This window comes from Schistocerca serialis, chromosome 11, assembly GCF_023864345.2.
Source record: "Schistocerca serialis cubense isolate TAMUIC-IGC-003099 chromosome 11, iqSchSeri2.2, whole genome shotgun sequence".
Taxonomy (NCBI): domain Eukaryota; kingdom Metazoa; phylum Arthropoda; class Insecta; order Orthoptera; family Acrididae; genus Schistocerca; species Schistocerca serialis.
In genome coordinates, this window is record NC_064648.1 from 193,493,036 (window position 1) to 193,516,538 (window position 23,503).

The following is a 23,503-nucleotide window of genomic DNA, read 5'->3' on the forward strand; positions in this document are numbered from 1 at the left end:
GTTTGTGTGTCTTACAAATTGATTCTGAAGTAAATGGGTGTGGAAACGGGATTTTTCACACAATTTCACTCAACATAATCTATGTGAATGGTTGTAGATGTAAGTTATTGAAGACACTCAGCAAGAAATGGCGAAAGAAAGGTAAACAGAAATACAAGTAAGAATGACAAAGTTAATATTTAGTACAGTAATGAGGATACAGCTTGTTTTGAGTATGTCTTAAAATGTAAGTCGAATATTCCTTAAATGGTTCCCTGGTCAGTTACATCTGTAGTGACTATTGGAAATCTGTGCCGCACTGGAACAGGAACCCAGATTTGCTGCTTATTGCAGGCAGTCTCCTTGACCAGTAGGCTGCCTGAGCACACCTCATCGACACTTGCACTAGAGTTTATCCGGGGGGACTTTTGGGAAGTGTAGCAAGAGGGAAATCGAATCAGTGGATGTGTTATCTTACTTCAGAGGATGTACATGAGAATCTCTGGCGGTAGTGTTTGCAAACCATGGCTAAAAAACATCATCCACAATGGTAATTCCATCTACGCCAGCACACACACTCAGCTGGTCTAATGGTTGAGGTATCTGCTCTCGAGAAGGGAGAAATGCAGTGGGTGTGGCTGAGTGGAGATGCGTACAGCACTGTATGGCTCGTCACTCGTAAACAAACACCTGCAACTGATAGATAATGGAGGTCACCAGGTGTGATGAGTAGTGGTTTTGATTCACCGAGGAGAAGTTTTGCATAATTCCATGGTGTAGTTAACTTTTATTTTTAGAAAAGAGCAACCGACGTGGGCAAAGATAGTTGGTCCTACTGAAAATATACTGCCATCTCAAAGTGAACTGACATGTTTGCAAGATGACTCAATAGCTGGTGGATTTCAAAATAAAGTATGGACCAATTTATGCTTCAGTAACACACACACACACACACACACACACACACACACACACACCTGGGACCAACAGCAGTGAGACTCTTCGACATGCCTTTTGAAATTAACCGGAGCAGAATGCAATAAGCTATTGTATAATACAGAAATTTCTCCCCTATACAAAGGGAAACGTGGGAGCCAAAAAAGTAATTTAATGTGGATAATGTGGCAGGAGTCTTTTGAATGGACTTGACTTATTCCCTTTTAATAGTTTCCAGAAACATTGTCTCAGAATGTGGTAGAAAGCCCAAAGACATTCTGGTCGTATGTAAAGTACACCAGTGGCAGAAAACAGTAAACACCGTCACTGCGCGATAGCGATGGAAATGTTACCGATGGTGGTGCCACTACAGCGGAGTTACTAAATACAGTTTTCCTTAATTCCTTCACGAAAAAAGACAAAGTAACTATTCAAGAATTCGAAACCAGAACAGCTGTTAGCGTGAGTGACATAAAAGTATATATTTTAGGTGTTGTGAAGCAACTCAAATCACTTAAGAAAGGCAAGTCTTCTGGTCCAGATGGAATACAAATCAGGTTCCTTTCAGAGTATGCAGACACAATAGTGCCTTTCTTAGCAATCGTATACAACCATTCACTTGGCGAAAGGTCTGTTCCTAAAGACCGGAAAGTAGCACAGGTCACACCAATACTCAATAAAGGAAATAGGAGTAACCTATTGAATTAGACGCGTATTACTGACCTCAATTTGCAGTAGCATTTTGGAGAATATACTGTACTCCAACATTATGACTCACTTTGAAGAAAATGACTTACTGATACATAACCAACACGGATTCAGAAAATATCGTTCTTGTGCAACACAGATTTTTATTCCCATGAAGTAATGAGTGCTGTCGACAAGGGATCTAAGATTGATTCCATATTCCTAGATTTCCAGAAGGGTTTTGATACCATTCCTAACAAGACACTATTACGTGGTGTATATGGCCCGGAAGATCCGGGAAAGCCCCAGGAATTTTTTCATCCGCAAGAAAACCGGGAAAAACGGGAATTTTCTAGAATCCCGGGAGTTTTTCATTGATTTAGTTTTCAGTTAATTTTTTGTCATTTTGACTGGTAATAACCGATACTCTAACAAAGGACATTACTGTATTCCGCTGCTGCAGAATAATACTGCAGCAAAAAAATATGAACGAGGGAATGAAATTTAAATTGCAAAGGAAATGCTTCGTATATAAACAAAAAATACACAGTGCTCATACAAGCGTCTGCCAACAGCAAAATGTGTGAAAGGCTGTAGGAAGACAATGCAGTGCTTCGTAACAACAAATTACCTCCGATGAGCGTTAAGTCACAACTGTTCACATCAGATTCATTTAAGCAGTTACGAGCGGAACCACGCGCATGCGCAGTTGAGTCGCTTCTGAGTAGTAGCTTCTCCCGCTTCTGGAAACAGGAATGTCGCTGTTGGTTCTGCACGCAGCAAACTGGAGTATCTGAATCGGGCGGCAATTTCGATGGCGAGGGGTGACAAATTCGTATTCTTGAGGAAAAAGAACGTTATTTCACAAAGCACCTAGCATCTAGTGCATGTTGGTCTATAGATTATTCAAATGATTTTGAAGCTAATCCCTGTTGCATTTTGAACATTTTTGATCACATTTTAAGTTGATTTCTAAATGAATCATAATTTGATTTTTGAATGCGTGCATAGTGTACGTGATGTCCTTGCCAGGGGAAGCCTAGTCGCATCTGGAAATAAACTTTCCTGCAGACAAAAGGACACGGGATTACACGAGCTGAGCGGAGTAAAGCCACCATGTAACCATCTAGTATTGCCCTGGTACGAAATATCGTAGATCCGGAGCTGATGCGCAGAGCAGTTTGAATTACAGTGGTTTAGGGGGAGGGGGGGAACTCCACGTAATATGTATTTACATTTAGTGATTTTGCTCTTTCCTCTTCATTTACTGTTCTCACGCCAATGGAAAAAAAGTGATTTCTGTCGTTGGTAACTATCAAGCAAATTAAAATACATTCACATAATTACGGAAGGCTAAAACATGTTACTAGTTCCAGATTTTAATATAATATCCACCCTTCTGACAGTCAAGCATTAATTGCCTTGCAGAACAACGAAGTTATTTTTGTTGCTTTGCTAAAGAAATTCGGCTTTTATTTACGATGAATTTCTTAAATCGCACAGCGTTTGGCTCTAATTTAAAGACAAACTCTTTGATGACAAGCCATTTAGAAAAATTTCGAACCCAGAACATCAGAGATTTATGTTGGTGTTAAACATTTTACTGGCACATTGTGTGATGTATCTTAAAGTGCAAACGCGCAAGAAAGATCGATTTTATATGTGAAAGCTTACCTTCTCTTGTAGCTTATTAATCTTCACGACAAATATTATATATGAAAGCTTTGCTTTTCCTGTACCAACACTACGTAATTAGTTTAAACCATTAACTTTTCCAGTTTGTGTTTTTGCCCTAATTGAGTGATGTTGTTATTCGCTGACTATATCACGTGTCCTATGTTCTGAATACCCGCTGTCATCGGCTGGCGAGATCGTGTGACATGAGCTGTGACTGCTTACAAAAGCGCATAACAATCTCCATTTCAATGCTTCGGAAAGTAACATGCAGTGTTTTGTGAAATTCGAATTCGTACTTTCGTAGTACTAAAATATGCAATGTATATGTTGCTGCACATCAAAGAACTTCCCAAAACGTGTTTTTTCCCCCTGTGTTCCCTTTTCTGAAGTACCGGGAAATTCTAAGCCACTGTATAAAACCATAACCATTGAAATGATTGATCAATTTCACAGTTCCGAGGGAAAGTATACTCTCACTTAACACGGAAAAAGTGTATTTTCACCTGGGAGAAAGTCTTTTTCACCCGGAGGATTGTGTATTTTTAATCGGAAGATCTGGGAAAAATCCAGGAATTTTTTTCCTTCTGTGCGTAGACACCCTGCATTAATCAAATTGGGTGCGTGTGAAGTATCGCCTCAGTTGTGTGACTGGATTCGTGATTTCCTCTCACAGAGGTCACAGCTCAGATAGACGGCAAAAAATCGAGTAGAACTGAAGTGATATCAGGCGTTCCGCCAGGTAGTGTCAAAGGCCCTCTACTGTTCCTGATTTAAATAAATGATCTGTGAGATAATCTGAGCAGCCCCCTTAGATTGTTTGCAGATGACACTGTAATTTACAGTCTACTAAAATCATTGGATGATCAATTCCAATTACAAAATGAACTAGAGAGACTTCTGTGTGGTGCGACAAGTGGCAATTGGCACTAAGCAAAGAAAAGTGCAAGGTCATCCACATGGGTACTAAAAGAAATCCGATACATTTTGGGCATACGATGAATCACACAAATCTAAGGGCTGTCAATTCGACTAAATACCTAGGAATTACAATTACGAGCAACTTAAATTGGAATGACCACACAAATAATATTGTGGCGAAGGTGAAACAGATTGCACTTTGTTGGCAGAGCTCTTAGAAAATGCCACAACGGCATTTTATTAAATTTCGATACATGGGAAACTACATTTTAAAAATATGAACAGTCATAAACAAATTCTATAATTCCGCAATCGAAGTCTGTTAATTCCCGTCGTGCGGCTATCAAGACGTCTGAAACCCTTTTCCAGGAGCGACCTCAGTACAGGTGACAGTGCCACCAACCCGCCGCCCTTTTATACCTTGCGTACACGATACTGCTGCCATCTGTATGCGTAGATATCGCTATCCCATGACCTTCTGTCAGCTCAGCCTGTCTCTGCCTGGAAGCACCCGGGTGGTTCTACAGCGCAAGAGACCTGCTGCCAGTTAGAAATTAGAAACTACTCGAAATTGTGCGTAGACGGAATAGATTTTAAATAAGCTAAACATTTATTCAAAACAAGTGATGCCTTGTCATCCACAAACTAAATACTTTCCTTAGTGAAGTATGGTTTCACATTTTAATGAACAATATGGTCAAATTGCACACCATCGACTGCTAGACACATTTGGAATGGCTGTTTGTGTGTGTGTGTGTGTGTGTGTGTGTGTGTGTGTGTGTGTGTGTGTGAGAGAGAGTGTGAGAGAGTGAGAGAGAGAGAGAGAGAGAGAGAGAGAGAGAGAGGGAGAGAGAGGGAGGGAGAGAGAGGGAGGGAGAGAGAGGGAGGGAGAGAGAGGGAGGGAGAGAGAGGGAGAGAGAGGGAGAGAGAGGGAGAGAGAGGGAGAGAGAGGGAGAGAGAGGGAGAGAGAGGGAGAGGGAGAGGGAGAGGGAGAGGGAGAGGGAGAGGGAGAGGGAGAGGGAAACTGGACAAGCTACATTGGATGATACGTTGTCGTGTGGTGTGGCGCGTATCATCTGACATAAGTGGGTTCATGACAGACTCTATCTTTCAGTGCTCCCCGTAGAAAGAAATCCAATTGAGTCAGATCAGGGTACCTGGCTCGCCTTTGTACTGCAGCATTCCGTCCCATTCAACGGCCAGCAAACTTTCCATTCATTGGTCACTTTGGAGCAGGTGAAGAGTCTGGGCAGCGGTCGTGTTCGATCCACATACACTGTCGCTTGTCCACAGAACTACCTGTAGAAGAACAGGCTGAATGTTAGTAAGAATATGTGCATACGTGTTTCCATTTAATCACCCCGTGGAAGAAGTAAGGTCCCACAGTATAATTTCGTATTGTGCCAAATCATACATTGTTAATTCAATACCGTTAGTATTCTACCTGATGAAGTGAGCGCACATTTTCAGAATCGTTTGCCATGCACTGCAGCGCAGAAAGACAAAATTTTGAGCCACATTCAAAATCACGTCCTCAAGAGTTCCCACTGGAGTGTCAGATGGTAAGGGTGGTGTTATTGTAAATGCGAGGTGCGAGTGACACTCGTCTGGCTGACCCCTCATTCAATGAACACAGGATATCTTAAAGAATACCCGGTCTGCATTTAAATTCCTTCGTCCGGTTCTGAAGGGTTGCCCTGCAAGGCAAAGGAATTTTTCGCTTTCGCAAATAAGTGTATGCTTTAGGTGACAGAGCTCTTAAAGTTGATGCATGGGCAATGTCCTCTGAATTCCACTTTGCCCTTTTATTTTCATTTAATAGACATCTTATTTGTGCCAGTGTAAAACACTTTGACAATACACTATTTACACTTTTGTGCAATATGACTTTTGCTTTCACGTCAGATGACTTCTGCCCGCTTCGACGAAAGAATACATCGGAGATCGTTCGTTTTACTTCGTAAGACTGCATCACATTTTTTAGTGCCACTTCTTTCTGTGCATTCAGTTTTTTAAAAGTTCAATCTTGGCCCTCAGTTCCTTAATTTCCGAATCCTTATTCACTACTTCAGTGGGTTTATGAATGCAGTCTGTACATGCGGTTCAGTCGACTTTCTTTCTTTCTTTCGGTGGCACAGTTTCTAAAGCTGTCAGAGATAGCTTTTGCAAACATGTTGCTCCACTTTAATTTTAATTTTATTATTCCTAAAATTTACCGAGTAGGCCTACTACTCCTAAAATTTTTTACTAAGTACTATGCAACTGCATTAATTTCTCACTAAAAATCAGATCAATTGACAAAAGCGATTAAATATGAGTGGAATAAGTGACTACAATAGCCCAGTTTGATAAAATGTAAAAATACAATGTAAGAGGAAATACAGGTATACAAACCCATAACCTCCAACATGGGAGTCAGAAACCATACCACTACGCTGCGAAGTCAGCTGGTCAGCATCAGCTATTGTTACAGAAGTAAATGTAATCAAATTACGCGAAATGATGATTTTGTCATTTGAACTATATACTAGCTTTAAAATAGTCAACATATCGAGAATACTTTAAGAAAACGGCTATTTCTACGACAAATGTAGCTATTATATCCAGGAGGAAAAGCAAATACACTTGAGCAACATTATTTATTGCCTGTACAATATAGCGAGTCATTCACTCCCATAAAGCAATATAGCAATGCGTCAAGAAGCATTGCATTTATGTGAATTCGTTTGTATTATGGTAATTTTTCAGTTTCAATTATTGAAAGTGTTATGTATGTGCAGACGTCTTACCCTTTCGTTTGCATCACTGCTTTCCACAATTTCTTGTCCACGCCAGTTCGGAATGTTTATGCAGGGGATTGCTGCTGGTAATAACTTCTTTCTTGAAGGTAACCCTAGAAGCTCATTTCTCAAATCCCGTTCATAATCTTCTGGCCGGTAATGAGCTGACCACACACGTGCAGGTTTCACATTCACTTTGTCCTTGCGTTTGCACCGAACCATCCATTCACGTCGCAAGTGCTCATCCTTGGGAAAAACGTGATACGTAACGTCCGTCGTCGTCCGAGCACTATTGATGCAATGTTGCCACGGCACACTCACAGCGAGCCTTGCTCGTGGCTGTCTCAAAACTGGATACTCGGCGCTGCAGCCTCCTCTCCTCCCCTCTCCGTGACGTCAAGGCGTGTGAGGGCGTCTGCGAGTGTTTTACTCGCTTGGGGCCGGAATGGCCTGCCTGCTTTTCCTATACACCTCGGTTCCGAAATGCCGTGCCGGCGTTTCCGCGGCGCGCGCCTTAAATCGGTGGCGATGCACTGTGCAGACCCATCCGGACAGCGTTCATTTTTAGGTAAATGAGTTGGCACCACTGCGAGACAACAGTCGATAGACCTCACCCGAAAGAGAACATTGTGGAGTGAATTACATCAACACAAGAACAGAAATCATAAGCCAGGCTTGCTACATCTATTACAAATATACGTCAGAACAGAGTGCCTGTTCTCCTGTATGCATTTTCATCTACAATTCCCTCCTAAATGTATGGATATATTCCGAAGCGATTATAAACGAAATGTGGTGTAATTATACCGGACAACTGAAGACTTGCTCTTCCATTGTGTTTCCTCTAAGAGGTAAAAGTTCCCCTTGATTGGGTGGATTGAAGCGCAACCATTCTTGTGATACGAGGAGTGCTCAGAAGTAACGGGAAACTCGCCATTTCACGCGTTTTATTATTCAGATTCATACGTCCTTTTTGTCATTGTGTGTACAACGTTATGCGTATCGGTTACTTAGTGTGTTGTCAGGTGTTAGAAAGGATACTGGTATTTTAAGAGTATCAGCGACTATTTGTTTACTGTAAAAACGGATTACCGCATTTGTTTAAAATTTGCTATGAGAACGGATTAAAGTGCATCGTGGTTTTAGAAATATTATATACTGCTTTTGGTGAGTATACTACGAGTGAAATAGGTGTTTACGACTGGTATAAACCTTTAGAAGAAGATGAGGATGACGAGAAGTTCATAATAGAAGACGAACTGAGAGTTAAACCAAACGATGCGTAAACTAAAACTCAATCGTCTCGGTGACAGATGGCTGAGACCAGTGAAATGTGAATGTTACGTTTCTGACAGTAATCTTCGGTTTTGACAGTACAGTGCACCACGACTCCTTGTCCCAAGATGAAACGGCCAGTGGGCAGATCTTCTCACCAGCTCAACCCCAATGGCCTGAAGCAACGCGGAAAGGTGTCCCGCTTTGTGGCGGAACAATTCATTGTTTCTGCACTGCGATAACTTACCTGCTCACAGTTCGTTGCGTGCTTGTGCATGTTTGGCTAGAAACAATACTGTAGTGATGTCCTCGGCCCCACGTTCGCTCCATGTGTGACATTTTGTTCCCAAAAATAAAGACAAACCCTAAAGAGCTGTCTTTTACATAAGAGATGAGATTCAAACTGCACCTCTGAGAGAACTAAACGCTACTGTAAGGATTGTTCCAGAATCGTTTTAAGCATTGGAAGAACCACTGGAATAAATGTATAATATGTAATGGGAAATATCTTGGTGAAGACGACATTGATGTAGACTAATAAATAAACCAAGTATTGGTTTCAACATTCACCGCTGTTGCTTGGACTGTCATATTGTCCATTTTGGTGGCAATGTCACGACCCTGTCACCGTTTTCTAAGAGGAATGTCGTTGGTTCACCACCCAAGTTTCGTCGATAGAAAAGAGTTCTGTTAATTTCCTGACTTGTATCAAGTATTTGCACCGCCAGTGAGTCATCACTCCTCTCTAGAGGGATGTTTCCTTTACTTAGAGGTCTGTTGCAAGTAAATCGCATTTCATACAGTGTCTTACGCTAAACAGCTTTCTTCGAAGGAAAATAATTTTTTTTGTTTTTATGGCAACTAATTTGTGTAATGTCAGCACTACTTTTTTAGCCATTCAAAAGTCCCTATGATTAATCAAATTACCGATTTTGAGAAGCTGCTTGCAATGATGGATTTATACTCCAAATTTCGTAGTGCACTTTCTTGGTGGCTCTGGCAAACCGCGTGGTTTATTTTCGGTCGCCTTTCTGATGCGTCCAATAGCGGCAAGGCTGACTTGTGTGTAAACTACAGTCCTTTCTTTTTGAGACTGGCAACATTAGCCTCCAGTTCTCTGTGTGCCGACACTTTAATACAATCCGTGATTGCAACAGAGGTGACTGAGCCATTTTTACCCCAAAGATCGCAATTATTTGCATTGTGCAGATTTTCCTGTGATGTGGTGCGCTTGTCGATCATCTCTGAATAACATATTCGTACATGTCCACAGAGCATTTCACACGGTGGATTACTGTCGACTGTTGAAGAAGATAGAAACGTGTGGAATAGGTTCCCATGTATGTGAGTGGACCTCAGCTCTTAAGTGACAGAACCCAGTATGTTGTCCTCAGTGGCGAGTGTTCGCCAGAGGCAGGAGTGCTCCAGAAAAGGGTGGTGGGGCCGCTGTTACTGTCTGTATACATAAATGGTCTGGTGGACAGGTATCTGCAGCTGTTTGCTGACTGTTCCCTAGTGTACAGTAAGATGTCGTCGTTGAGTGAGTGTAGGACGACACAAGGCGAGTTGGTCAAAATTTCTAGTTGGTGTGACGAATGGCAGCCATCTGTAAATGTAGAGAAACGTAAGTTGATGCAGGTGAGTAGGAAAAACAGACACGTGATGTTGAGGTACAGCAGTAGCGGTGTTCCGCTAGACACAGAGGCGTCGCTTAAATGTGTGAGCGAGAGTTCGCAAAGCGATACGAAATGGAATGAGCGTGAGAGGACTGTGGTAGGGAAGGCGGGAGGTCGACTTTAGTTTGTTGGGAAAATTTTAGGAAAGTGTGGTTGGCCAGTAGATGAGGCTGCATGTAGGCCGCTGGTGCGACCTATTCTCGAGTACTGCTCGAGTGTTTGGTATCGGCAACAGGTAGAATTAAAGGAAGACAGCTAAAGGACTGAGAGCTGAGCTGATAGATTTGCTGTCGGTAGTTTCGAGTGACGCAGAGGTATTGCGCAGAAGCTTCAGGATCTCAAATCGGAATCAATGGAGGGGAGGCGAAATTCTTTTCGAGGAATTCTGTTGAGAAAGTTTAGAGAACTGTTTTTTGACGCTGACTGCAGAACAGTTCTAGTTCTGGCAATGTACACTTGAGACAAGGCGTGTGAAGATAGGGTGAGAGGCACTGTTGCTCGTACAGAGCCACACAGGCAGTCGTTTCTCCCTCGCTGTATTTGCGAGCAGAACGGAAAGAGGAAATGACTGCAGTCGGTTAGGATAACTTTTTATGTGTACCAGTTACTACTTTTGTTTCATATGGTTGCTGCTCCACCTACATTGATTATTTTGTACTGAATGCAGCAGTTTTATTACCTGTGTAGTTTCTAGTTAGTATTTCACTTGCCTTTGGAGCTTCTTACTGGCTCTCTCGCTTGGGATTAGCCTTTAACTTGCATCAGCTGTGGGGAGAGGTTCTCGCAACATTGGTTAAAGTTCAGCTATGCCGGATCTATACAAGTATTTTGATATTTGTAAGTGAACATGCAATAATCAATTAACACTGTGTGTTTCTATTTGTTACAAACAGCTGATTTCTTTCTGGCATGATCTGATTTATGCATAGCATTAGATACAGGAAATATAGTACTTTTTTGAGACTGGTCTAAAGTTACGGTTTAAGTGTTCCTACTACTACTGAAACAGAAATTTTGCTCGAGAGCAACATAGTTGGTGTACGTTTACAGTTCCGAAGACCTTTTTAACTATAAATGTAAAGTGTTACGCTGCCTGTAGCGGTGTGTAACTTATTTTGTTTCCAGAATTTTCAAAAGGTGGAAAAAGATGCACAAAGTTAACATGACTGATTATAGTAGTTGTGCACGATACCGCCTACCAGAGACCATATGGTGGCTTGCAAGTGTGTAAGTAGATGGAGATGAATGTTGCAGTGGATGTATCTCTTGTTGCATGCATGATTATATGAGCACATGTGACGATTATTATGGAGCGGGTAGTGTGTGTGTGTGTGTGTGTGTGTGTGTGTGTGTGTGTGTGTGTGTGTCTCAGGGAGAGTCGACCTGGTGCCCTTGTTGTATTTGAAATATCTTCTTGTGTACAAAGCAGTGATTTTTATATTTTTTTGTCAGTATGTCAGCAAATTTCCATGTTACTGGTCTGAATCACTTAGCTGTCTGGTGAGGAAATTGTATTTCAGTACTTACAGATGTGTATAGTTTCTAGTGTTTTCTTCCTAAGTGACAGAAGGAGTTGGTACCCAGAGAAGGTAGTTTTAGGGGTGTGTTTGAATGTAGATGAAGGATTGGGCGGCAACTGCATGCCCAGGTGAAAGGAGGCGGATCTGTGGAGTGAATTATGAGGAAAACCAAATGAATTTGTTAGATGGAGTGCACCTATTTTTAATGGGAGATGGCTGAAGTTTTTGATTATGGGCTAGTGCTGTGGATCTGTCTGTAATACGCTGGTTAACCCGTATCGCAGAAGCGAGATTTCTAGATTTGTGACTTGTCGCTCGGAAGAAGTGTATTCCGAATTGTTGGCAGTTTTGCGGCTGTGACAGTTTCTTTCATTTGGTGTGTGTGTCTCGATAGTAGAGAGTAAGTGTGTCGATGTTTTGTGCAGGAGCCTTTCTGAGGAGGAGCGAGGCAGGAGGCTGATGAAGGCGGCTGAGGAGGGGGCGGTGGAGGAGGTGCGGGCGTTGCTCGCGGCTGGGGCGGGCGTGGGGGCGAGGGGCGGGGGCGGGGAGACCGCCCTGCACAGGGCTGCACGGAGAGGCGACGCGGCTGTGGTGCGGCTGCTGCTCTCTGCGGCGTCCGACCCCAACGCCAGGGATATGTGGGGGCAGACGCCGCTGCACTTCGCGGCATCGTGTGGCCACACACAAACGGCGGCTACACTGCTGCAGGCCGGAGCCGACAGGGGAGCGCCGAATGACTGGGGGCAGACCCCCCTGGACTACGCCAGGCGGCGAAACCGGCAGCAGCTCGTCGTGATGCTAACAGAGCGTTAATACGTGCCACTAGAGGAAATGTCATCAAGTACTTGTCTATATGATATTAAAATAAAAAATTGAAAAAGAAAGATCGCTTTCTCTATTCATTACCGCCTTCTGCAGTCCACACAATTACTCCAGTAACACCAGAACTACTGCAACGACAGTAGATATCTGTAAACCAACGTGACAAACCTTCCTTTTCAGAATTCACTCTGTAAAACATTTCACAAGCAATTTGTGCAAAAGCTCAGCAACAATTGCAAAATACTCCATCACTAATGAACTCCACTTCTCTCTCCCTCTCTGTCTTGTGTTTCTCGTCCCGCTCACAGTTTACAAGAATACAGCCGACGTCTCTCTCAACCACCTGTATTTCGAAACTTAAACTCCTCATCTCTTCCAAGAGACAAATCCGAGAATACCGGTTGTTGTGTAACACGTCTCCCAGCCCCAATAACGTCACTTCTTTCCACCAGTCCGCTACATTACCTAATTACTGCAAACTATTTGGTAGCAGTGTCTATGTTGCTACGTTACACCACTGCAAACTGTGCCATACTCATATTACTGCCTTATAAGCTGTTTAGTATGTATCTTCACTTCAGATTTCACACTGAATTCACTTCTGTGCGTGCACTGCACAAGTACTTTTCATGTTTAATTGTAATGTCACATTTGTAGCAGTCCTCACACTACATCATGCTCACACCATCTGCAGCCTTCTTGCCAGCTCACCTTCAAATAAAGACAATTGAAGATCCACCTAAACTCATTCCTCTCCCACACACCTCACTTGCTGCTCTTACAGAACAAACTACCATCTCTCAGGGAATTATACTCAATCGTGTGAGACATGCAGCCAGTAGTGGAAATATACATCACTTTCAAAAAGTAGACTTTTGCGTCTCTGTAGACGTTTTGAAAGCAGACCACATTTGGAACATTCATTCCCCTCTCTGCTGTGATACAATTAGACTTGGCATCCCCGTGCGTGCATGTGTGACCAAAGCGGCAGACTGCATTCTGAACAAGACCTTCTGTGGCCCTCATGTGGCGGCGTTAGAGACGGAAGCTCCTCAACATTCTCTGTGAGGAAGCAGCGGCGCCAGGAGACAGTATTGACTTGGTGAGTGACCTCCACGGCATTGATGAATACTTCAGGCTCTGCCAGATGATCGTCAACATAAATAAATGTAATATACTGTGCATACACAGGAAAAGAAATCCACTACTCTACAATTACACTGCTGATCACAAATTGTAGGAAACTGTAAGTCACCTACTGTAAAATATCTAGCGGTAACTATCCAGAGCCACCCTGCGTGCAATGACCAAAAGATACCAATTGGTAACAAACAGCGGCAGATCTTTTCTCAGCGATGTTTCATCATATGTTTTGGGCTCCTAAATCCAAATTTCGTGCTTCCTGCCCTGTAGTATGTCGGCTTCACAACGAAAGCCACAAAATTTTCCGACTTTTCTCCGATTTTCATTTATTTCACAAAGACTATGTCTTTCTCAAAGTTGAAAACCCAACACAAAATTAAATTGGCAAATTCTTCTACAACATGCAGCAATCAGTAGTGATTTTCTGACAAGTGGTAACGGTGCTAGAGCGTCCTAAAAAAAACGGTGACTCCCCAAAATTCGGATCGCGCCTAACGCCATTCAGCTGTTGCACTCTGCTATTACGGCACTTTGGAACGGTAGGGCACGCGTCAGCAGACGGAAAACAGCCCAGAACTCCACCTGTGTTCTTCGCATCGTGAAACACAATAGCACTCACGGCAGACATCCGCTGTCGAAACGGACGTCATATATTTTGAAACGTGTTCGCATTTATTTAAACTAGTGCTTGTAAGTGTGTGGTTGGTATCTGAGAAATTGCTAAAATTTATTTTGATATCGAAATACGTAAATCTCAGTCCAGTGCGACAGAAATGTGTAAAAATTAAATTTTGTACGGAAGTATGCGAAGCACACGCTACACGATGCGAAATCCAGGCTAGCCGGTACATCAAACAATTCGCCTTCGAGAGAGGAGGTCGTTTTCAATGTAATTTATACATACCATTTGTCTGCAAAACAGATAACTCAATTTAAAATATTGGCCCTGAATATTGTAAATCTTTATCTTCAGACTTGTAAACAATAACTGCACCAGATCTGCTATCGTATCTGTAGTGCAAACGAAGATAATATGTAACGTATCCCACTTTGTGTCAAAACTGTTTGAGAATTCACAAGATAACGCGTTTCTGAAATAAGTTACCGATTTGGAAAGTCTGAAATGATAATTTCACAGATACGTTCTGGTGTGTGGCGGAGGATAGTTTGAGTAACACAGCTGTTCCGGCCTTTTCCTGCTGCAGTCGCGATGCGAGAAATATCTTTGGACTACTCGTCTATTAAGAGCTCTGAAAAGAAAGTAAGAAACCCGGAGAACATCTGGCGTGCATTTCCTCGCCATGTTACAGTTCTAGGTGGAACCTTTAACCTGCCATCTCTGCAGTGGGCGACATAGGTGGCTGAGACTGACGGCAGGGCCAGGGAATCGTGAGAAACTGATCCAAGTGCTTCACTCAAAAACTACCTCGGGCCTTTAATCTGAGAAACGGGTCGTGAAGACAGCATCTTAGGCTTGCAGGTGACAGACAGACCCGAACTTTTCGAATTTGTTAGGGTAGAACGGGGAATCAGCTATGCCAAGACCGTTACAGTGTCACTGAATACGACCGTAAACATAAAAAGAAAATAAGTAGGGAATATTATTGTGCTTAGCAAGAGCGACGAGAAACAGGCTTCAGCTTTCCTTTCCTCTGCAGCACCAACAGCGCGGGTATCAGTGGAAGGAGTGGAAGAGCATTGTGAATTACGCTTCATACAGGTGTGTACCGACCAAATGCGTTTCAAGCCCAGTTTCACAGCGATGAGTTTAGGCCACTTTTTTTTCATTTAAGTATGCGTCTGCGTACGCCAGATCACGAGATAACAAAGGAATTTCCGAGATCCGAATTTCATCGATAAAAATGACGCCAAAGAAACAGTTGTTTCTGGAAAGAGCGACATATCTGTAACATGTTGCATTACTCTCTACGTAACGAAAGCCTGTGTAAACATTCGGTCTTGTCTGTAAGGCAGAAACGCTTACAGCACTGTTATTCACGTGCAAACAGCAACAGGTGGCGTCAGACAGCCCGCGCAGACGGCCGGCGCAGTCGCCGAGGGGAAACTCGCAGGTGGGGGCGCGACGCAGAATGCGGACAGCGAATCCGGCAGAGGGCCGCGCATGCGCAGAAGCAGCGGCGGGGCGGGAGCAGGCGGTCCGACCACGGCGGAGGTGAAAAGACCGGCCACACGACAGGGGGGCCGAAACTAAATCAGGACGATCACTTCCCGCATAAAATGTGTAATACTGTACTCAACAATTTCAAAGTCGGTGATGATCGCAGACACCAGCGTCCAGTTGCCATTTAATGTCCCGGTAATACAAAGATATTTTTTCCCACTCTCGTTCCGTCACAGCACGCTACATGTATCTAATGGCAACCCACGATGTACTAACACCAAACATTATTTCGATAACAACCTCTGTTACAAATAGTGCGCTAGATGATTTAATACAAGATGTCGCGTTTGATGTATTATTTTTGCAGCAAGTCTCAACGGCAGCTGTAGGAACATCAGCTGGCTTTCAAGCTGTCGTTACTATCGATGCAGAAATCAACAGCGCAACGGCAGTTCTTTTAAGGGATGGGTTTACACCTGAAAACGTCCAACTTTATCCCAGCAGACGTGCAATTGCATGTTCTGTCGCTGAGACATTCCGCTTAAATATTTACGCGCCATCCGGGACTGACGTTACACATGCAGGATCGGACTATTTTTTTTAATCAGGATGTCCCACATCTTTTGGTAAATATGTATATGTGAAGCACACGCTACACGATGCGAATTAGAGCCGAGTCAGTACGTCAAACAATTCGCCTGCGAGAGAGCAGGCCGATTTCAGTCTAATTTGTATATGTCATTTGTCTGCAAAACAAATGACTCTGATTAAAATGTTGGCCCTGAATATTGTTAATATTTATGTTTAGACTTCATTTACGTATTATGAACCTCTGAAATGATATATTTTCACAGATATATTGTGACAGTCACTGTACCATGCGGTGGACATGAACATTGATTCTAATTAAATTTGTTGGCCTAGCTGTGCGAACGGAACGCTCCTCTGTTCTGGAACCAGTTACTATTAAGAGTGTGACGGAACTGTCAAAAACGTACGGCACAGGTCCAGCGCGACAGCCGTCTGGAGGCAGAAAGGGTGCCAGCATCACAGAACCGGCAGAGGGATTCGATACGCCCGCGCATGCGCAGAAGTACGCCTTCTGCTTCTCGCTCGGGTGGCCACCGGCCAAGTGCAGAGTTTCGTAATGCAGATTTTGCGCCTTTTGCGGTGAGTAACTCTTCACGAACACAGTAACTAAAGGGTGTAGAAAAAGAGCCGGGAGGACGCCTTGTGAAAGAGGTTCTGAATGTGGTCAGCTCTCTAAACCTCTGCACTCCCTCCACATCAAACAAGAGAGCTGCTAGGGAAAGATTTTTCAGCGATCGAGTCCCGTATTTTCTGAGACAGGCAAAAGGCGACTTCGGCAGCGCAGGACATTTTAATTGTATTTTAAGGGAGACAGACTCAGAAGGCGCGACAGCCTTCTGTGTCTGCCCTGCAAAATCTGCCTGCAGGTCTGGACACGGGAGCCGCAGCTGAGCGGCGCGCCGTTACACGCACTCACCGCACGCACGCCTCGCCAGTGTCGGCTTCGAGGCCTGACAGACTCCACACCACAGCGGGCTGTGAGTGACTGTGCAGGATTACGACGCAGCCCCTGTCAGCTTCTCCGACCGTGACACTGTAATTGAGAAAGTAAAAGGTCTACCTCGTCCCAAAATAATTGGCGGAGGATACTGCAAATTAAATTGTAACCTGCTCCACATACCATGGGTGAATATGGACTTCAAAGCTCTCTACAAATCGTGGGTTAACCGGAAACGTTTCTCCCGTAACGCGAGTGAGTGGCGGCTGAATCTTGCAAAACCCTGTGTTCGGAAATTAGTTACAAATGTCGCCTACAGGATTGAAGTAAAGCGTGAATTTCATTTCGAATTATTTGAAACTTGTAAGAATAATTAGTAATTGGCACTACATCACTCAAAAAAATAATTCGTTCACGTGACATATAAGACTGTAAATAATACAAAACGTGTTGGCAAGTCCTTCGCACGACTCACTTATCTACAGAATTTTGATTTGGGGAATAGTAAACAGTTACATTATGTATAAAATGCTACACAGGCAACCATGTCCTCCAGATAAACTCATGTGTGTTAACTGGAGAAACACTGGCCACGGTGGCTGGAAAGGAGCAAGTAGGGGCGAAGCCTTAGACTGCAGGCGACAGAGTAACTGGGCGACATTTTGGAAGAAAATTTCCTCCAACTGACAGCAAAGCGAGGCCGTGGAGATGGTGTAAAGTGTCTGGTGGCAAAGCTAAAAAAGGAAATGGAGTGTGGGAAAGGAAAGAAACAACATACTGTTGTCCAGTGTGTGATGTGGCGCTGTGCATGCCAGAATGCTTTGAACCATTTCACACGAAAGCCAATTACGTATACAAATTATTTATAAAAAATTGTAATTTAATTTAGTTGTGTATTAAGATATTTTTTAGTAAATGCCTTTCAGTTTGTTTGTTTGCAGACTTCAAAGTGTTTATTTGTTGTTCCGGTGAGAGGCAACGGGGCCAGCGTGTGTGGCGGTGGTGTTGTGACGTCACCACAGTGTGTCGGCAAGATGCGCCTGCCGTGGTCTTCAGTTAACGATAGACTATCGCAAAGAAACAGCAGACACACTCACCAAGGTCTTGGTAATACGACATTAAATAACCTTTTTCTTTTCCGTTACTATCACGAAATTTTAACACCGTTAATGTAGTAAAAATTGTGGTATCGATAGCTAGGACGCCACGGCGTAGGTGCAAGTTCCCAAGGTGGCGGCACGCCGGACACGGACGACAGCGGCCTCTAGCCGGCCGGCGCTGTGCGGCTCTGCGCGTTCAGCCCACTTCATCAAAGGGCAGGCGTCCGGGGCACTGCGCCCCCTGTCGGCACTCTGCTCTGCTCTGCTTACGACGCGTCTAAGGCTTCGCACCCACGTACAAAGTTAGGCATGCCTCTGTATGTATCCATGCACCAGTAAACCACTTTTACTTATTTGCAGTACCGACGAGTTTTACCTTTTTCTCCTCCTACTCACTTCCTTCATTCGTCCAATCTTTCGGTTTCAGGAGCAGACCCACGCGCCGCCCTCCAGGCGGGATAAAAAAAAAAATATATTAACCAGATGTAATTTCTTACCAAAAGAAAGAGGGAGGTACTGATTTGTGTACGTTTAAAAGCGTGCTTCCGGGCAGGGCGTCTCCACTTTGCAAATAAAACGCAGTCGGCATCAGAGTAAACGGTGGCAGCGAGGAAATGCTCGTTAACCCCATGATAAAGAACTGCACAACGATTCTGTTACTATAGTTTATATACGAACGTCTAGATAGAATTTGAAGCGGCAGAATGTAATGTTGAAAATGTTAACCAGATGCAATTACTTATCAAACGAAACAGATTCTCATTTTCCGTCATCTCAAGTCGAGCTTTCGACTACTGCATCTTCCCGTTGCAGATAAAACGCACTCGATGGCAGAGTAAATGGTGGCAGCCACAATATGGTCGTTAACCTGCTGATAAAGAACAGCTCTATTACTGAATTTCATATAGGAATCAGGACATAGCATTTGAGGTAGCAGAATGTAAAATTAAAAATGTGAACCAGGTATAATGACTCACCAGCAACCGGCATTACAGTTTCAGCCGAGCTTTTCAACGGACGAACGAGAAATTAACAGACTAGAGCTTTTTTCGCGCACAACAACACACAATGGTGTACACAATTTTCCACTGAGACGTCTTTTGCTACCGACAATGCAGGTGGGTAATCGAAGACAAAGTTGACAGCTTTTAAGCACCAACAGACGGTCCAAACAACACACTGAATGGGACAGATTTCCCAGTACACCGTTAATACACTTCCTACTGATTCAACTTTGCTCTCGCCACATTTAGTTTTGGAGAATAAAAATCCGCCGGTCAAAATAAAACAACTTGTTTCTTTCCCCAAGTCACAGCGTCTACGTCATCGTGAACTCATTGACATTACAATGGATAATACAAAAGAGGCAGGTGAGAAGAGGAAATGCTACAAAAGGAGGTGAATCACACTGGAAAATCTCAAGTTCGACAAACAGTTTTAGTTCGAGCACATCGATTATCTGGTAAAGCAAACAACAGGTGTCAGAAATTTGTATTACTTAATAACGGACAATTTCGGACTCGACGAATCCCATTTCCGAACGCAGGACATCTTGAAACACTCACAACGAAAGCTTCGAGAGGTCTTCATCACATCACCAGTACAAAACCGTTCACTAAATAATTGGTTGACTTCCTACTCCTTAATGACACCACCATACCGACATATAACAATTACGTTCTGACAACACGTATTTCAATTTTCTTATGACATCAACCGTTTGTACACAATAGTCAAGCTGTTTGTATGGGTTTTCTTTCATTCGCACGTAAATGACGAAAATAATACTTTTCTTGATACAGTACTATAAGTACAAGCCATTTCGTACGTCTATTTTCACTGCCTTGTGACTTATGTAACAGATACAATGATCGTTACAGAGCATATACCACGTCATGTTCTAACATAACTGACCCCGATCTTTAGAATACATCACTTTACAAGCAAAGGTTACGTAAAAGAAGACAGGAAAGAGTTTTTCGAAGAAGAAAAGGCATCACAGAAGATAAAAGCAACATGAGAAACAATAACATCGAATTTTGCTCGTCGTAATGCATTTTCTCTTACAGGATAACGTACAGAAGTATGCAGTAACGGATTCCAGATAGTACTGAGAAAACAGGTAGAGTACATTTATTTGCACAGGCATAACACGTACTCTCAACAGTCGGAGGAGGTATTTAATTTCAGCGTCTTCCACTGAGATACTCTAACACGGAGGTACAATCAGGGTTTCTTCACTGACTGTAAGAGATTCACTATAGATGTCGTATGTGAAGTGAAGACAAGGATTAATTATAGATGAAGTATGTGTAGCAATGAATTATGGAATTTTATATTGAAGATGTGATGAAATAGTAGGAAGTGAGGATAGCGAACTTTTCCTATTATGCAGGCGTTTATGATTTATATGAAGTGTGGCATATTGATGCTAGGAGTTGTTACGGATTACATGATGTTTTTAGCCTTGGTGCGTGGTTTGTTGATTGTGTTTAGCTGCGTATCTCTGAGGAGTGCTATTTCTGACGGCCTGTGACAAGGTGTTGCAAAACGATAATACGAGGCTATGAAGTTACGGGAAGATAAACACTTTCATTCAGCAGAATGCATCTTTCTGTGAACGGCAACGTGAAGGATTGAAGACCCTTATAGCCATGCCATGTACTTGCCTTGATCGATTTGTGACTTTGCTTGAGCTAATCGGTTTTCTTCTCATTCACAGGATAATATCATTTCTCATTGTTTTTCGCCTATAGTTAATCGACTTCATCGGAAAGAGATAATTTCCTATTTATTTTCATTCTGCACGTTGACTTTACTTGTTCACAGACATTAAGTACTCGTCTTGATACTACTTAAATTTTGCATTTGGGGTAATTACAAGTAATAGGCGTGTGCATAAGTTAAAGTTTTCCGAATACATTTTCATTTGCTTTATGTTTTACGACTGACAGATGACAGACAAATGTGATAATTTCTTTTTTTCCTCTACAGCAGAAAAATATTGTTCACATTTCTTTCCTGTCCTTCCCTTTAGGCTGTATCCTTCCACGAGTGTACTCAAGTATGTAAAAACATACACTGTGCAGAAATAACTATTGTACTCTTGCATAACAACACGAGTGGTCGACTCACGCACGTGTAAAATGTAAGAGTACTGATAACAATGTTTGCCTATCGATATTTTCACAATGCATTGTACATGTAATGATAACTAAATTTTAATGTTCCTTTTCTCTCACACAGTATAAACGTCTCAGCTTTATTTTCTTTCACTGTATCGTAACAGAATATACGTACTTTGTGAAACCGGCACATTCGTGGACTCGAGTATAGTTATTCTCTGGACTGTGAGAAAGTTGGAGGTATTATGAAAGTTTTCTACACCACGACATGCCGCATCAATTATCGTGATTTTTGGCGACTTCACAGACATTTTGTTAAAGTAACATGGAGGTACCTTTTGTGAGCGGTCTGGCTCTGAGTTGTCACTGGATTTGTTACTGACACGTACTGAGTGCACCGAGTCTGCTCTCAGCCGCCTCCCACACAGTCACGATACGACGCTTTCACCTGGTGAGGCGTTACAACGTCACGAGTGCTGGAAGACACTCCAACATGTGCTGCATAGCGTGCTGGGTACACCAACAGTATCGTGTATGAAAAGCAGAAAAAGACATTGCTTCGATACATACTTGCTGCGACTAAAAGACAATATAATCACAATTAGTCTCATGAGATTTTAAGCAGAATAACGATAAAAAAATGCCAGAATTAATTTTTCCCCTCATTTGATAACTTTATAGCTAGTGCACAATAATGAGGAGAAAATTTTCTCAACTTGAGCACACTTCTTTCAAACGAAATGTAACGTATTCTGAGTACACCTGAGCACCAATGTAAACAACATTTGTAACTTGACTTGGCGTTCACCTGAGCACGAAATGGACGAAGCTTTCTGCAAAATGATGTATGAGCGAGTAGGCGCCACTACTTACCAAACGACTACATTGCACGCTAAGATATTTTCATTTCAGGATCTGTTTGCTACAAAAATTATTAATGGACGGGGATCATTTCACGAACAGGAACATTAACACATGAGGACCACTTCGTTTGTATTAAGTAGATCAATAGTAAAGTTCAGGATTTAATCAATTTGCACATTTTTACAATATTAACACAGTAACAGAACCTTTATCACGTTGGAAGATATAACAGACACGTTATTGCAGGGAAAAGAACAGCCACAAAGGAATGTGTATCTTGCGATTATAAAGATACCAACTGACACACAAAATTTCACAGCGGGAATTGACTAAGGATTTCCAGTTACATTGATTACTTATGCAGCATGTAATAAACGCAGTCCGAATAATTCTTGCCCTACAGTCCCATTAGAAAAGACTAAAGCTAGAGGAGCAGTTTCAGGAAAAGGAGTAGATGTAAACCTAGAGACACACTTAAAATTTGCTGTTCAAGTCGACATATTTTATGCAGAAGTGCCGCAACACGGCGTGGTATGGACTCGCCTAATATCTGAAGTAGTGCTGGAGAGAACTGACACCATGAATCCTGCAGGGCTGTCCATAAATCCGGAAGAGTTCGAGGGGGTGGAGATCTCCTCTGAACAGTAAGCTGCAAGTTTGACAGCCGGCGGAAGTGTTTAAAATCAGAAGAGTGCTCCTGGAGCCACTCTGTAGCAGTTGTGGACGTGAGGGATGTCGCATTGTCCTGCTGGAATTCCCAAAGTCCGTCGTTGTGCACAACGGACGTGAATGGACGCAGGTGATCAGACAGGATGGTTACGTACTTGTCACCTGTCAGGGTCGTATCTAGACGTGTCACGGGTCCCATATCACTCCAGCTGCACCAGTACAGCGCCTCCACCAACTTGAACAGTCCCCGTCATCAACAGTCCAGTGATGGTGTTGACGGGCGTAAAGCTTTGTGTCGTGCAGTCATCGAGGGTACACGAGTGGGCCTTCGGATCCGAAACCCCTTTTCGATCATTTTTCGGTGAGTGGTTGGCACGCCGACACCTGCTGATGGCCCAGCACTGCAATCTGCAGAAATTTGCGGAAGGGTTGCACTTCTGTCACGTCGAACGATTCTCTTCAGTCGTTGATGCTCCTGTTCTTGCAGGATGTTTTTTAGACCGCAGCGATGTCGGAGATATGATGTTTTCCTGTATCCTGATATCGTAGGTACACCACTGAAATGGTCGTCCCAGAAAATCCCCACTTCATCGCTACCTCGGAGTTGCTGTGTCCCATCGCTGGTGCGCCGACTATAACACCACGTTCAGACTCACTTAAATGTTGATAAGCTGCCATAGTA

At 43.0% G+C, this 23,503-nt stretch overlaps 1 protein-coding gene across 1 annotated transcript in view; it reads left to right on the plus strand.

Annotated features, from left to right (window-relative positions):
* The window catches only part of LOC126426643 (poly [ADP-ribose] polymerase tankyrase-2-like), a 49,595-nt gene extending 37,310 nt beyond the window's left edge, over positions 1–12,285 (plus strand). The window contains exon 4 of the mRNA XM_050088530.1: positions 11,874–12,285. Coding sequence (XP_049944487.1) covers positions 11,874–12,261 — 388 coding nt within the window. The 3' untranslated portion in view covers positions 12,262–12,285. The remainder of the gene's footprint in view (positions 1–11,873) is intronic.
* Positions 12,286–23,503: the final 11,218 nt, after the last annotated feature.